This window comes from Pocillopora damicornis, chromosome 14 (assembly GCF_964200805.1).
Source record: "Pocillopora damicornis chromosome 14, jaPocDami1.2, whole genome shotgun sequence".
Classification (NCBI taxonomy): Eukaryota; Metazoa; Cnidaria; class Anthozoa; order Scleractinia; family Pocilloporidae; genus Pocillopora; species Pocillopora damicornis.
This window is the reverse complement of record NC_142683.1, coordinates 16125309-16137639: the sequence shown is the minus strand read 5'-3', so window position 1 is coordinate 16137639 and position 12331 is coordinate 16125309. Positions and strand designations below refer to the sequence as shown.

General features: G+C 37.7%; 2 protein-coding genes across 6 annotated transcripts in view; one reads left to right on the top strand and one right to left on the bottom strand.

The window, feature by feature from the left end:
• Positions 1 to 12331, bottom strand: part of LOC149034710 (supervillin-like) — a 122275-nt gene that overhangs the window by 15181 nt on the left and 94763 nt on the right. Inside the window, exons 1-10 of one of the 5 annotated variants that reach the window (XM_089194358.1) lie at positions 7480 to 7728; positions 6616 to 6808; positions 6399 to 6479; positions 5762 to 5876; positions 5293 to 5339; positions 4536 to 4628; positions 3858 to 3921; positions 2584 to 2959; positions 2071 to 2188; positions 1236 to 1329 (exon numbers count right to left, since the gene is read on the bottom strand). In XM_089194358.1, coding sequence (XP_089050484.1) covers positions 1236 to 1329; positions 2071 to 2188; positions 2584 to 2959; positions 3858 to 3894 — 625 coding nt within the window. In that variant the 5' untranslated portion in view covers positions 3895 to 3921; positions 4536 to 4628; positions 5293 to 5339; ... (2 more) ...; positions 6616 to 6808; positions 7480 to 7728. Of the gene's footprint in view, positions 1 to 1235; positions 1330 to 2070; positions 2189 to 2583; positions 2960 to 3857; positions 3922 to 4535; positions 4629 to 5292; positions 5340 to 5761; positions 5877 to 6398; positions 6480 to 6615; positions 6809 to 7479; positions 7729 to 12331 lie in introns of those variants that run through there. The other 4 variants (XM_089194359.1, XM_089194361.1, XM_089194360.1 and 1 more) reach the window with 4 other exon arrangements.
• On the top strand, positions 11095 to 11894 carry LOC149034720 (uncharacterized). The gene has a single exon (XM_089193215.1). It carries the CDS (start codon positions 11217 to 11219, stop codon positions 11715 to 11717), a length of 501 nt encoding a protein of 166 aa, XP_089049341.1. The 5' UTR covers positions 11095 to 11216; the 3' UTR covers positions 11718 to 11894.

Genomic DNA, 12331 nt, shown 5'->3' with positions numbered 1-12331 from the left:
ACTAAAGATGGTAGATATCAGTTTCCTTACATCAAACAGCAAAAAAGGCCACACTGACAGTATTGGTATTAGAATGATCAATACACTTCAGACTATAAAGTTATAATCTATTCCACAATCATGTATTCCATCATCGCTATACATCATACATCGGTAGCTAAGTGGCTAATCTGAAGGACAAAGTGAGGACGATGTACTCGAATCGTCACAAGACACATCATCACCTATAAAACTTTAAAGATCATTGGAAAGTAATACTTCACATTACAACATGGAGCGAAGTACCTTATGTTGTTAGCAAAGTAACTTATTTGATGGAGCGATCTAATTTTCGAGTGGCGCGATCTAACTTTTGGTTGGAGCGATCTAACTGGGAGCGATCCAACCATGGAGCGATCTAACCGGATACCTATGCGAAGAAATGAGACGAGACAAAATGGGATGAAATGGGATGAGATAGGATAAGAAGAGAAAGATAAAACGAGAAAAGATGAGACAAGATGTAAATAGAAGAGAAGAAATGAGATGAGACAAAATGGGATGAAATGGGATGAGATAGGATAAGAAGAGAAAGATAACACGAGAAAAGATGAGATAAGATGTAAATAGAAGAGAAGAAATGAGACGAGACAAAATGGGATGAAATGGGATGAGATAGGATAAGAAGAGAAAGATAACACGAGAAAAGATGTGATAAGATGTAAATTGAAGAGAAGAAATGAGACGAGACAAAATGGGATGAAATGGGATGAGATAGGATAAGAAGAGAAAGATAACACGAGAAAAGATGAGATAAGATGTAAATAGAAGAGAAGAAACGAGATAAGATGAAACGGGATGAGATGAAATGGGATGAGATGAAATGGGATGAGATGAAACGGGATGAGACGAAATGGGATGAGATGAAATGGGTTGAGATGAAATGGGATGAGATGAAATGGAATGACAAGTGAGCACTACCATAATACTTGACACCAAAGATAGCCTTCATATCCAACAAAGCCTTCCAAAATTAATCTGCCATATTTAACAACGGGTCATGCCATCTGTGCCATGATACAGTTTTCCCCAAACTCCTAAGGCCATTCCACTTCCACAAAATTTACAAATTGATTCTCCACATTACTATGCTATGAATATCCACAACGATAAAAGGCAGACAAGTTTCCTAAAATGCTACACAGAAGTGGGAATTTGCAATGTGCTTCGACAGCTAGAAGGAAAAAAGGACATACACAAGTTGTCAGGATCTTTGTATTTCTTCTTCTTTCTCTTGATGACAGGATGCTCACTTGTGACCTGTTTCTTTTCTATTCTCGGTCGCTCAACCTGCGAGTCAAAAGAACTGATTCTATCGAAGGGCTATAATAATTGTGATTATTATAGCTATTATTATTATTATTATTATTATCATCATCATCAAATGACCTTCTCTCATGTGTTGATCAATTCGAAGCTTCAATCCCCCCCCCCCTCTCCACCAGCCCCCTGGGCATTTGAACTTTTGAGGACTGGTTTGTTCAAATTCTGCCCCCCCCTCCCCCCCTCCACCTTTGCCAGGGAAAAAGCTGTCTTCAAATGCCCTCCCCAATTTTAGCCACTGTGACTTTCTACATATTGACCAAACTTTACAACCTACATCTTGTAGACCGTTTCTACTGAGCATTTGCTCCCAAAAGTAAACTATTTACCATAGGATAGTTCAAGATACAACACTAGTATTCTGCTGAAAAAACTTGACACTCTCAGTTCAAATTCCTCACCCCAGCCAGGCAAGGTTCAAATTTCCCACCTCCCTTCCCCCAGGCATGGACAACAGAAAATGCCCATGGATTCCCCAGAGGGGGGAGGGGATGTTGAAGCTTCAAGTTGATTGGTAAACACAGATAATAAAAAGCCTTCAGCAACATTCACTGACAGCACTCTTAAAAAGATCACTCTTTGAAACTTTTATAAATGATAGATAATAAAGTGGACAATTGACCACTATTAATTTTGTGCTCTGTTGTTCTACTGAACCACAGAGAATTCAAAAGTGAGCAAGACCAGATACATGTGCCAGTACTTTACCTCAGTCTCTGTTCGCACATCATTCCTCTGCTGTAGGTTTTTCACTGGATTTGCTGTTGATCTGTGGTGATGCTTAGGTCTAATCTTCATTCTGTCCCCTGCTAAAGATGTCAGTTTCCTAGGACACAACATTACAGATAATACTATTTTTGTATTTTTCAGGGTTTCATAAAAAACTGTAATAGCCAGCCAATGCCAATTTCTTCAAACCCCTGCAATAGCTGACACTCAGGATTGTCTTCTTTTCGGCAGCAAACCTCGCCTTCAGAAACTTTACACAACATTTCTTTACAACACTTTAGCTACCAAAAGTGATTAACATGTAACTTCTCCTTGTAATATTAAGATGTTGTCTAGCAAACAGGTAATGAGAATCCTCAAACCTATCAGGTGGAAGTTGGTATCTTGATCTATAACCAAATTCTTGTAACTAATTTAAAGGGAAATGTGTAGCAGCTGGAGGAGAGAATTAACAATCAGATCTTGAGTTTTAAAAGGTTACTTTGTACTTACTCTGTTGTCTGTCCTGAAAGAGCATCAAGATCCTCCAGAGTGATCTCTGGAGCCTTTGATTCCTTAGCTTCAACCTTCTCTCCAGTGGTGGTTGAATCATAAAATTCTTTTAGACCCTCTTCAAAAACACTTGGCCGCCTTCCTCTTTGACCGGAATGAGGAGGTGCTTCATCCTGCTTAACTGGCTCATCTTTCTTATCCTCTGTTGTCTGTGTTTCATTTTCCTTCTCCTTCTCCTGCTCTGGCTCACCATCCAGAGGAATATCCACAGCCACAAAGTCGAATCGCTGGGCAAGATTGGATTCTGATTTTGTCTTCATCATGCTGAAGGGTTTCAGAGTTGTAGACAACTTTCTCTTAGATTTGCTTTTGGAAGCTGAAAGGAAACAGAGAGAAAATCATCCTTTCAACCCCTTTAACTGCCATGAGTGACCAAGACAGAATTTCTCCTTACAATATCAATACAATATCTGGCAGACAAGTGATGAGAATAAAGAGAAATATCAATTGGCAATTACTTCTGTAGTTGATCCAATACCATATTCTCCAAACTAACATTATAAGAATTGTATGGAAGACAGTCAGGAGAATTACTAAGGAAATCTTGGGAGTGAAAGGGTTCAAGAGACATACCTGAAGTCAAATTATTTGATGGACTTTGACTGTCACAGAGTTTTATCATTAAATATAATCAGCAAAATATATTCTTTGAAAGGCAAATACAAGAGATAATAAGAAAAAACCAAAGAGGAAACAAGATGGCTGGGGAAGACAACATCAGCTGTTACACGAATTGATAGTGATACAGTGGAACAAATTGCACCAAATTTTTCCAAGTAGACAATTCATTATGTACTGTAACCCCAACATGGTATCTGTAGAAACTAACATGCTTTAGGTATTCTGGACACAATTCTGCATTATATGTATAATACAGAATTGTGTCCGGAATACCTAAAACAAAACAGAAAGGAAATCAACTGAAAAACACTCATAATTTAACACATTAAATGCTAATAATATAACAATAAGCTTTTCAAGGAGTTTTGAATCTAAAATTGTTTTTACTTCTTCTTCACTTTAACTTTCAATTACACTTGTCATAATTTGTACCCACTAATTAAATGTCATGGAATGTAATGCAATCCAGTACATCACAACATCAAAGTTATTACCTTCATTGCTATGCCATTCCAATATTTGAAAATGCTAAACAAATGCATTTATATTCTTTTCTAGCATATACTTCATACAGCTTTTAATGAAGTACTTACTGTGGAACAAAACAAGTTCACCAACATCATTTACCATAGAAATCTTTCGCTTCACACATTGTTCCTAAAAAAAGATGAACACTGTCAGCAAATGACAGGCATTATTATTAATAGTAAAACAGAATAACTTCCCATTTTTGACAGATGTTTTTCAATGAAAATTTCTTTTTAATCTTGCTGTTACATGAAAACACAAACTTCCATTGTCTAATACCAAAAATATTTTTCACATTCATAAAATCTTAGCATACACTCTATGGAAATTTGAGCCTGTCAGCCATTCACATGTATAACATAAATTTATTAAAACATGTTCAATCTCATTTAACCCTTCTATAGGCAGTTCACAGTCATGCTTTATCTTTCAGTTCTAATAGACTCCTTCTTTTGCTCTTACAAAGGACTACAACACTTGAAACATCAGCTCTAGAAATTCTTTACAGAGACCTATTTACATTATCAACCCCATTAATGAAACCAGATAATCTCTTTCTAACAGTCTCTGCTTTTTTTCTGATTGCATTTTTTAATGTAAAAGGCTTTAGTTTTAAGAACTCAAACCAGGTGCAGTAAAATCACTTTTATTAAATCCAATTGGTTTTAATTTTACAAGAATATCACAAATCAAGCAGTATCATGTTTTTCAGTTATAAAATAAACTATTTGTTTCTAACTTACACTCACAGGATGAATGGTTTGGCAAGCTTGAAAACAGCTTTCAGGGTGAATTTGGCCTTTAAAATGATGCAAAAGTTCAATCCTTCAAAGAACCTGCAGAAAAAAAGCAATGAATGAGACATTACAGTTTAATTTTATATCATTTATTTACTAAAATCTGTCAGATAAAACCATATTCTGTACTGTATCAGCAAAATAATTGTACATCCACTGATGTGCAAAGTTATCAGCATCACAAGGTGCTTTTTACCAATACCAATATAATTCACCAAATTTATCATCTGACTTCTGACTTTGTTGATTTGGTTGCTAATATTTGAAGTAGGTATATGTTTCCATCAGTATAAACTTCTCTTACATATTCTTTAATAGTTTGTAAAATTTCTTTGCCAATTGAATCGAACAAAGGTTTGCACCATCATCCTCTCCATGGATAACGACTATGAATTTGTCAGTGACAAGATTTTTCTTGATGTACTCTTCTACATTCTGAATTCAGAGATCAAACAAAGATGATTAACCCACGTTATACTTATAATGAATAAAGCTTTGCACCATCTTCCATTCCATGAATAACAACTGTGAAGTTGTCTGTGACAAGATTTTTCTTGATGTACTGAGTACATCAGGAAAAATCTTGTCACTGACTTTTACATTTCTGAATTCAGAGATCAAACAAAGATGATGAACCCACATTAACATTAATGATTGGTAATACAAGATGTAAAATCTTGGATTACAGGAAACAAAAAAATACCTCAGCATTCAAAAGGAAAACATCATTGCCTGATTCATCACAGTGATCTGAATAAAGAAATATTGAAAACTCCTTTTAGAAAAGATTATCATACCACTTTTAAGACTTACTTTCTTAAACTACATGAACCAAACACTCAAGCCCTTGTAGTTTCAATCACTCAAATCCTTAAATTAATTATACATTAATTATCTTAACCCAGACAATCACACAACTTTTCACACACCTTGCAGTTCAAATCTCATGCAATACAAAATGGTTAACATAAAAAAAAACCTTTACCATTGGGTATCTTATCTATCATTCATAGGAAAATACTCATCAGATACGAGAGCTTACTGTCAGTAAAACCCTGAGCATGATGGAATGTTATTACCTTAAATTTTTCACCACTACGATAAATCAATAAAATCAATAAAATTTAATGAATGAATATACAAAATTAAATAAATCAAAGGTTCTTTTATACCAAATGCAAGTTTCATTGAACTTTATACTTCCAATCTTCTTTCCACTTGTCTCAGGTGATGATGGGGACGGGGGAGGTTGATCATCAGGGGGGTCAGAGCTCTCCTGAACAAGCACTATGAAGAGGTCAAATGGTTGACAATTTGAATGTTTATTTTTATGTTTAGTAGATATGTAAACATTCACAGAAAATTCCTTGATTATTCCCCATGATAAAACATCAACTATACTTCACTCATGGCAACTTGTTTATACTGAGTCTACAAATGCATAATAATTGCAGATGACTCTTTCTTCAGCTTAACCCTATTTAACATGTTACTTCCTCCTGTAATATTCACACATTATCCAGCAAACAGGTAGTGAGAATTCTCAAACTTATCTGGTAGAACTTTTTACCTTGATCTACTCAAATACTCATAACTAATTTACAAGGAAATGTGTAGCAGCTAGTGGGGAAAATTAACATTCAGATATTTAAGTTAAAGAGTTAAAACACTGGCAAATTTTATAAAAGTTAACTATCCTAAGTAATAAAAGATTGAGAGAATCTTCCAACTGGAATATACAAAAGGCTAACCACAGCCCTTGGCTGAACTACTTGCAATAGAACATACTCATTAAACAGCAGTAATTACCTTCTTGACTGGGGGCATCAATTGCTGGGGAGGCCTTATATTTCTGAGCTGGAATTGGAGTCCCTCCTCCAGGCTAAAAGACTGCATTAAGACAAAAAGTGAACTATCCTAAGTAAGTACAGATTGGGATAATAGTCCACCTGGGTTACAAAAGGCTAACAGCATTCATGGCTGAGCTTATTGCAATAGAGCATACTCATGAAACAGCAGTAATTACCTTCTTGATTGGGGACATGGTCTGGAGTTCCTCCCTCAGGCTCACAGACTGCAGTAAGACTCTAACTTGGTGTCACTTCACTATAGGATGATGTCAAGATTCCAAACACATTTAAAGATGATGCACTTCTATTACCAAAATCTTTCTCTGACTGTTTAGGGCTGCTTGATACCCTTACAACAACGCTGAAAAACTGTTAAATAGAAAAGTATAAATAAACTTCTTATTTGCTGTTATAATACTAATGACAATGATTATTTAAAAAAAATATTTAAATGTTATGATTGATTATTTTGATACAAATTGTTCCTGACGCACAGCATGCGCTACACTTGTTTGATACCCCATATGAAGCCAACCGGTGCATACATAATTCTATATTTAAACTCAAGAACCTGGTACTTAACAGGCTCCTAGCTTTAAGGTAGCTAATGTGTCAAGTTTAAAATGAAAAAAATAAAATGCTTTTTTTACATATTAAAAAGGAGAAAAGTCACTTAAGAAAAGTAAAGTAGAAACTATAACTCTGGTCTTGATTCCTTTAGAGGTTCAAGTAGTTCATGTATGATATACACACTAAATCTTAATTCTTTAGAGTTCTGTCACAATATACAGACTGGTAAACCAAAAGCTGGTAAATCCTTGTAGGTTTATGCATAGTGGACTCAAAGAGATTTGATAAACAGGGTTTGAAAATAAGGAGATTCAACCTAGTGCACTTTAGACAAGGTTAGTTTAAGTTTCCAATTGGGAAATGTTGAAAATAAGCTAAAAAGTGCGCCATTGCAATGTGTAAAATAATCCAACTGCGCTCTTTCTTAAAGAAGGTAGATTATTGCATTTCTACGACAATGAGACCCTCACCATATAAATTGAGTGTCCAGCAATTCGACAAAGAAACGGCCGCCATACTAAAGTGAACGTTTGAAGAAAATGAACGAGCAGCTGAAGATTTCTTTCCTCTCTATCGATCACTTAGAGTTCTCCTTCACGTTTTTGGACAGAGATACTCTGTCCAATACTCTCTAATACTCTCCTTTCATAACGTCTGCCAGACGATCGATTGGGACCGTTAGAAAAGTTCGCCATGTTTTAGCCATAAATTTATTCCCTGCCCCTCCCCTGTAAAGACAATGTTTTGACTCGTAACCAGGGTCCACGCCGTGCCCTGACACTTTTCTTGAGAAGATTCCTTTAAAGCCAAGGGTGGCGATCATCCCCAAAAATTGAAAAAGTTATTTCAAACAAAAAGAATAACGAATGAGATTAGCAATTCAGTATAAACGAAACCTCGCTAGTAAATAAGTCTCCAGCCTGTAAGCGCGCGCAAAAATACCGCACTATAGCACAAAAACCTTCTTGTTGAGATATTCCATCTTGCAATGTTTTCCATAGTGCTATGTTGTCTTGAAAATAATTTTAATATTACTTTTAGCTAACCCTTTCCCATTATTCAGCTATTTATTTTTGGCGTCAAATTTCCTTGCGTTTTCATCTGGTCCTTAATTCATTCCCTACGCTTTGTCTCTTGGCTTCCTCTTCCAACACACATGAATTCTCCTTTTTCTTCTAATATAAAGACAACTCAACTTTATGTATGCAGGAGCCCAAAGGCCTGGCACACGACAAATTCCGAATGTGTCCGACGAAATATAGCTAGGAGCTTATTTTAACCACCCTAAGTACAAAAAAATTAACAACGAATAGTACTCACGTTTACAGGGCTCATCTCTCTGATTGCTTCCATCACTTTCTTTAATTTTCCTCCGAATGACTTATGAAGCGCCTAACTCCAACCAACGGAATGACGGGTTGTAATTTTCGCACGTCGTGATGACGTAACAGACGAGATAATAAACCAATCAACAGATTAGCAAACATACTTAACTCTGCCTCGTTTTCAGGCGCCTTTGCTCTGGTTTAGGAAAGCGCGGGAAACTGGCCGAGTGCGCAGACTGCTGGAGAGGAGGTTATTGACAGATTTTAATAAACGTTCGCCCATTGACTGCCTCAGGCTCTAATTTACTCAAAGCGATTGCAAAAGCAACGGACAAGTCCAAGAAAAGAGGCTGAGAAAGATCTGGAGTTTGTCAGGAAAAATAAAGAGGTGCGTCGTTTTGCAGGGCTGTTGGTTGCTTTGGCCACCACGATGCGCTGACCACTGACCGCGAAAATTTAACACAGACTTCTCGCAAATGAAGGGTTCTGGATAAAAGAATGAGAAAGATCGGGAGCTTTCTAACCGGAAGTGTTACTCATATAACCGTGTCTGCGCACAAAGCAGTTAATTGCGTAGCGGTGTGATTGCACGGTGAAAACTTGAAAATGGACAATGATGTACGAGAAAAAGAAAGAGAGAAACACACTTGTGGTGAGTGCAAGGATTTCATGAGGTCAGATGGAACAACTTGTGGCTATTGTGGCTGTTTCCCGACTCGCCATTCTAAAAAGGATGCCTGTTACTCCTCTGACACTGTCACACATCACGCACATCGGGTGCGGGAACAAGTGTAAAGTGCAAGTGCAGAGCAGTGGAAAGATGAAGACCTGGGGTGGTTCCCGAACCTAAAGGGGGAATATACTGAATTCTCAAATAGTATTCTGCCAAAATGCTACCTATCTTTTTGGACCACTTGTCCCTACAAGGAACGCTTTCACCGCTGTTTCGTGACTGAAAGAAAGCGCCAGTGGGAAGCTCGCGAGGCTTTGAAAGCAATAAATCACAAGTTGGCTTTTGTGACTTCTGATAATCCAGCGGCTGCCGTGAGATTCACAGAGGAAAATTTTTGTGCAAAACGCCATGACGCTACCACGATTAAGAATAACATTGATGACCTTTCGAAGCTGAAGGTCAAAATCGATGAGCTGAATGTGAAAGGAACTAAAGATGATAGTGCACTGTTCGATTCAAACGGACGGTATATTAGATCTGGCCACAAATTTAGTCATGATATCAATGGGAGAGAAGAATTTCTGGAGTTTGAAATCAATCAAAAAGACTGTTGGCGAAACCATGGAGCTGTTGGAGAAGGCTCGAGACAAAGTGGCGTCCATTTTCTCATTGAAACAGGGAAACGAACCTAAACGGAAGTCGCAAATGCGACAACAGAACCACCACAAGAGCGAAAAAAGGATAAGACTGTGCTATAAAGAAAATGAGGGGGCAATTCAACGAAAGATTCTTCAGATCCAGGAAGACACTGAACTTACCTTGGATAAAGACTTCGTTATCGACCACGACATCCTTATCACTGATGCAATTGCTACACTAAAGGTACACGAAATGTGCTACTTGTCTTCCATTTCAAACAACATCCCATCAACCACTCAAGCTGTCCAAACAATCAGAGCCAGCCTTTCAGAACCTTGCTTCCGGAAGTTGGTCTGGATTGATGCGTCGGTGCTATGCGAAACAAACCCGTGGAGATAAACATGTAACAATCCAAAACAAATCTGTTGTGTCACTAGAACAAGAAGAAGATGTAAAAAGTGAGAAAGATCAAGATGAGATGGAAGAAGTGGATGAGGAAGAAGAAGAAGACAACAGTTCCTCCTTCAAATTTTAGTTCAGCATGGAACAGAACTAAAAACATTGTTAAAAGTAAATTTTGCCCTAACACTTGTCTTTTTTCACGGGCCTTGTACACCAAGTATCAGGAATGATACTATAGCTCTACATAAAGTCTAGACGGCCACAAAGCCTAAACGTCAGAGCTAGACGTGCACAGCAGTAACGTCATGAAAAAACAATGCGTGGGCTGTTGCTGAGGAAGTGTCTTCGAATTGACGACTCCCCAGCGCCACAGGGGTATATTTCAGCATTTTTGGTTGACCGATTAGAAAACAATTTTTCTACAACCGTGAGTGCTTGAAAGAGTATCTTGGAGTCACCAACAATCAAAAGAGTTCTGTTCCGGGGCATGGGTATTTTTCCAAGCTAGAACAATTTGAGAGCCTCCATTGTGAGAAAGGAGAGCTTTTTATGGTGTTGTTTATTTCGCAGAAACACACAATGCTTGAAATCGAAAACTCAACTAAACCAGTAAGGGAGGTTTTCTGCAAACAGAAAATACGCTTAGAACAAACAAAATACAATATACACAAATACAATGAAAACTCACCGACTGTTCGAGCTTAGGGTTTCTATGAACAACGATAATTCACTGTAACAAATATCTCAACATGAACGCGACAATTTTCCTTCCAAAAGCACGTGGGCGCTTGCCCGGATGTTTTAGGTAAAACATAGGCCCACAATGGGAGCTACATATGTAGTATAGGCGCATATCGTGTCAAGAGCGAAATGGCCAACTATGTAAATTTTGCGAGAAGGACGAGACTACCAGCGCTCCACTTTCAACTTGAAGACCATATCCCGACTATGGCAAGCTACCAAACTTTCATTATCTCTCTCGGAGTGCAACCCCCACCAATGGCCGTACGTGTGTAGGACGACTTCCAGCCTCGAGCTCAGATTAAGTGATTGTTTATGAAAGTGAACTAGTCAGTGGGGACAGTGAGGCTATTAGAAAGTTTTCAGATAAATACATTGTCCTTGAAAAGCTTGTGGCAAAGTATGTCGAGTTTTTGCCCAGATAAAAATGCGCAAGGAGAAGAAAAAAGAGGAGACTGAAAGGGAGCGAATGGAACGGCTGAACCGGGAATACAATGATATCGACTGGGTTGGACCGTACAACTCCGATAAGCTGTCGTCCTTGAGGGTGGACGATTTATCCTTGTACTTTTCCCATCAAAAGATCACCTTCAAAGGGAAGAAAGCTGAAAAGGTCGCAATGATCAAAGCGCACATTGGCAGCTTGCTGTACGATTCGATGGAGTGTCAACAACCTCGGCAGCCCTTACAAAGAAATATGCAGCAGAAAGTGACCTCATCACTTTCCGAGGTTGAAACTGACTCGCAAGGTGATGTAGTAGATCGAGTTTTCGGTTCAAGCCCGAGTACCTTAAGTGACGAATCGTCATCGGAGACTGAATTTATACCAGAACCCCGCGCGGAAACATTACCGCCGTCAAAATATGAACGAAAGCGGGCACGGGCCGAGAGAGGCGATTATGATAGTTGGGAGAAGACAGTTTTTTGATATAATATTTCGACACCTGTAAATAATTTAGATTAATCTTGACTGGTAGCTTTACTTGTATATACAAGTTTAAGGTTTCTATACACTTCTTGACTGGAAGCTTTACTTGTATATACAAGTTTAAGGTTTCTATACACTTCTTGACTGGTAGCTTTACTTGTATATACAAGTTTAAGGTTTCTATACACTTCTTGACTGGTAGCTTTACTTGTATATACAAGTTTAAGGTTTCTATACACTTCTTGACTGGTAGCTTTACTTGTATATACAAGTTTAAGGTTTCTATACACTTCTTGACTGGTAGCTTTACTTGTATATACAAGTTTAAGGTTTCTATACACTTCTTGACTGGTAGCTTTACTTGTATATACAAGTTTAAGCTTTCTATACACTTCTTGACTGGTAGCTTTACTTGTATATACAAGTTTAAGCTTTCTATGCACTTCTTGACTGGTAGCTTTACTTGTATATACAAGTTTAAGGTTTCTATACACTTCTTGACTGGTAGCTTTACTTGTATATACAAGTTTAAGGTTTCTATACACTTCTTGACTGGAAGCTTTACTTGTATATACAAGTTTAAGGTTTCTATACACTTCTTGACTGGAAGCTTT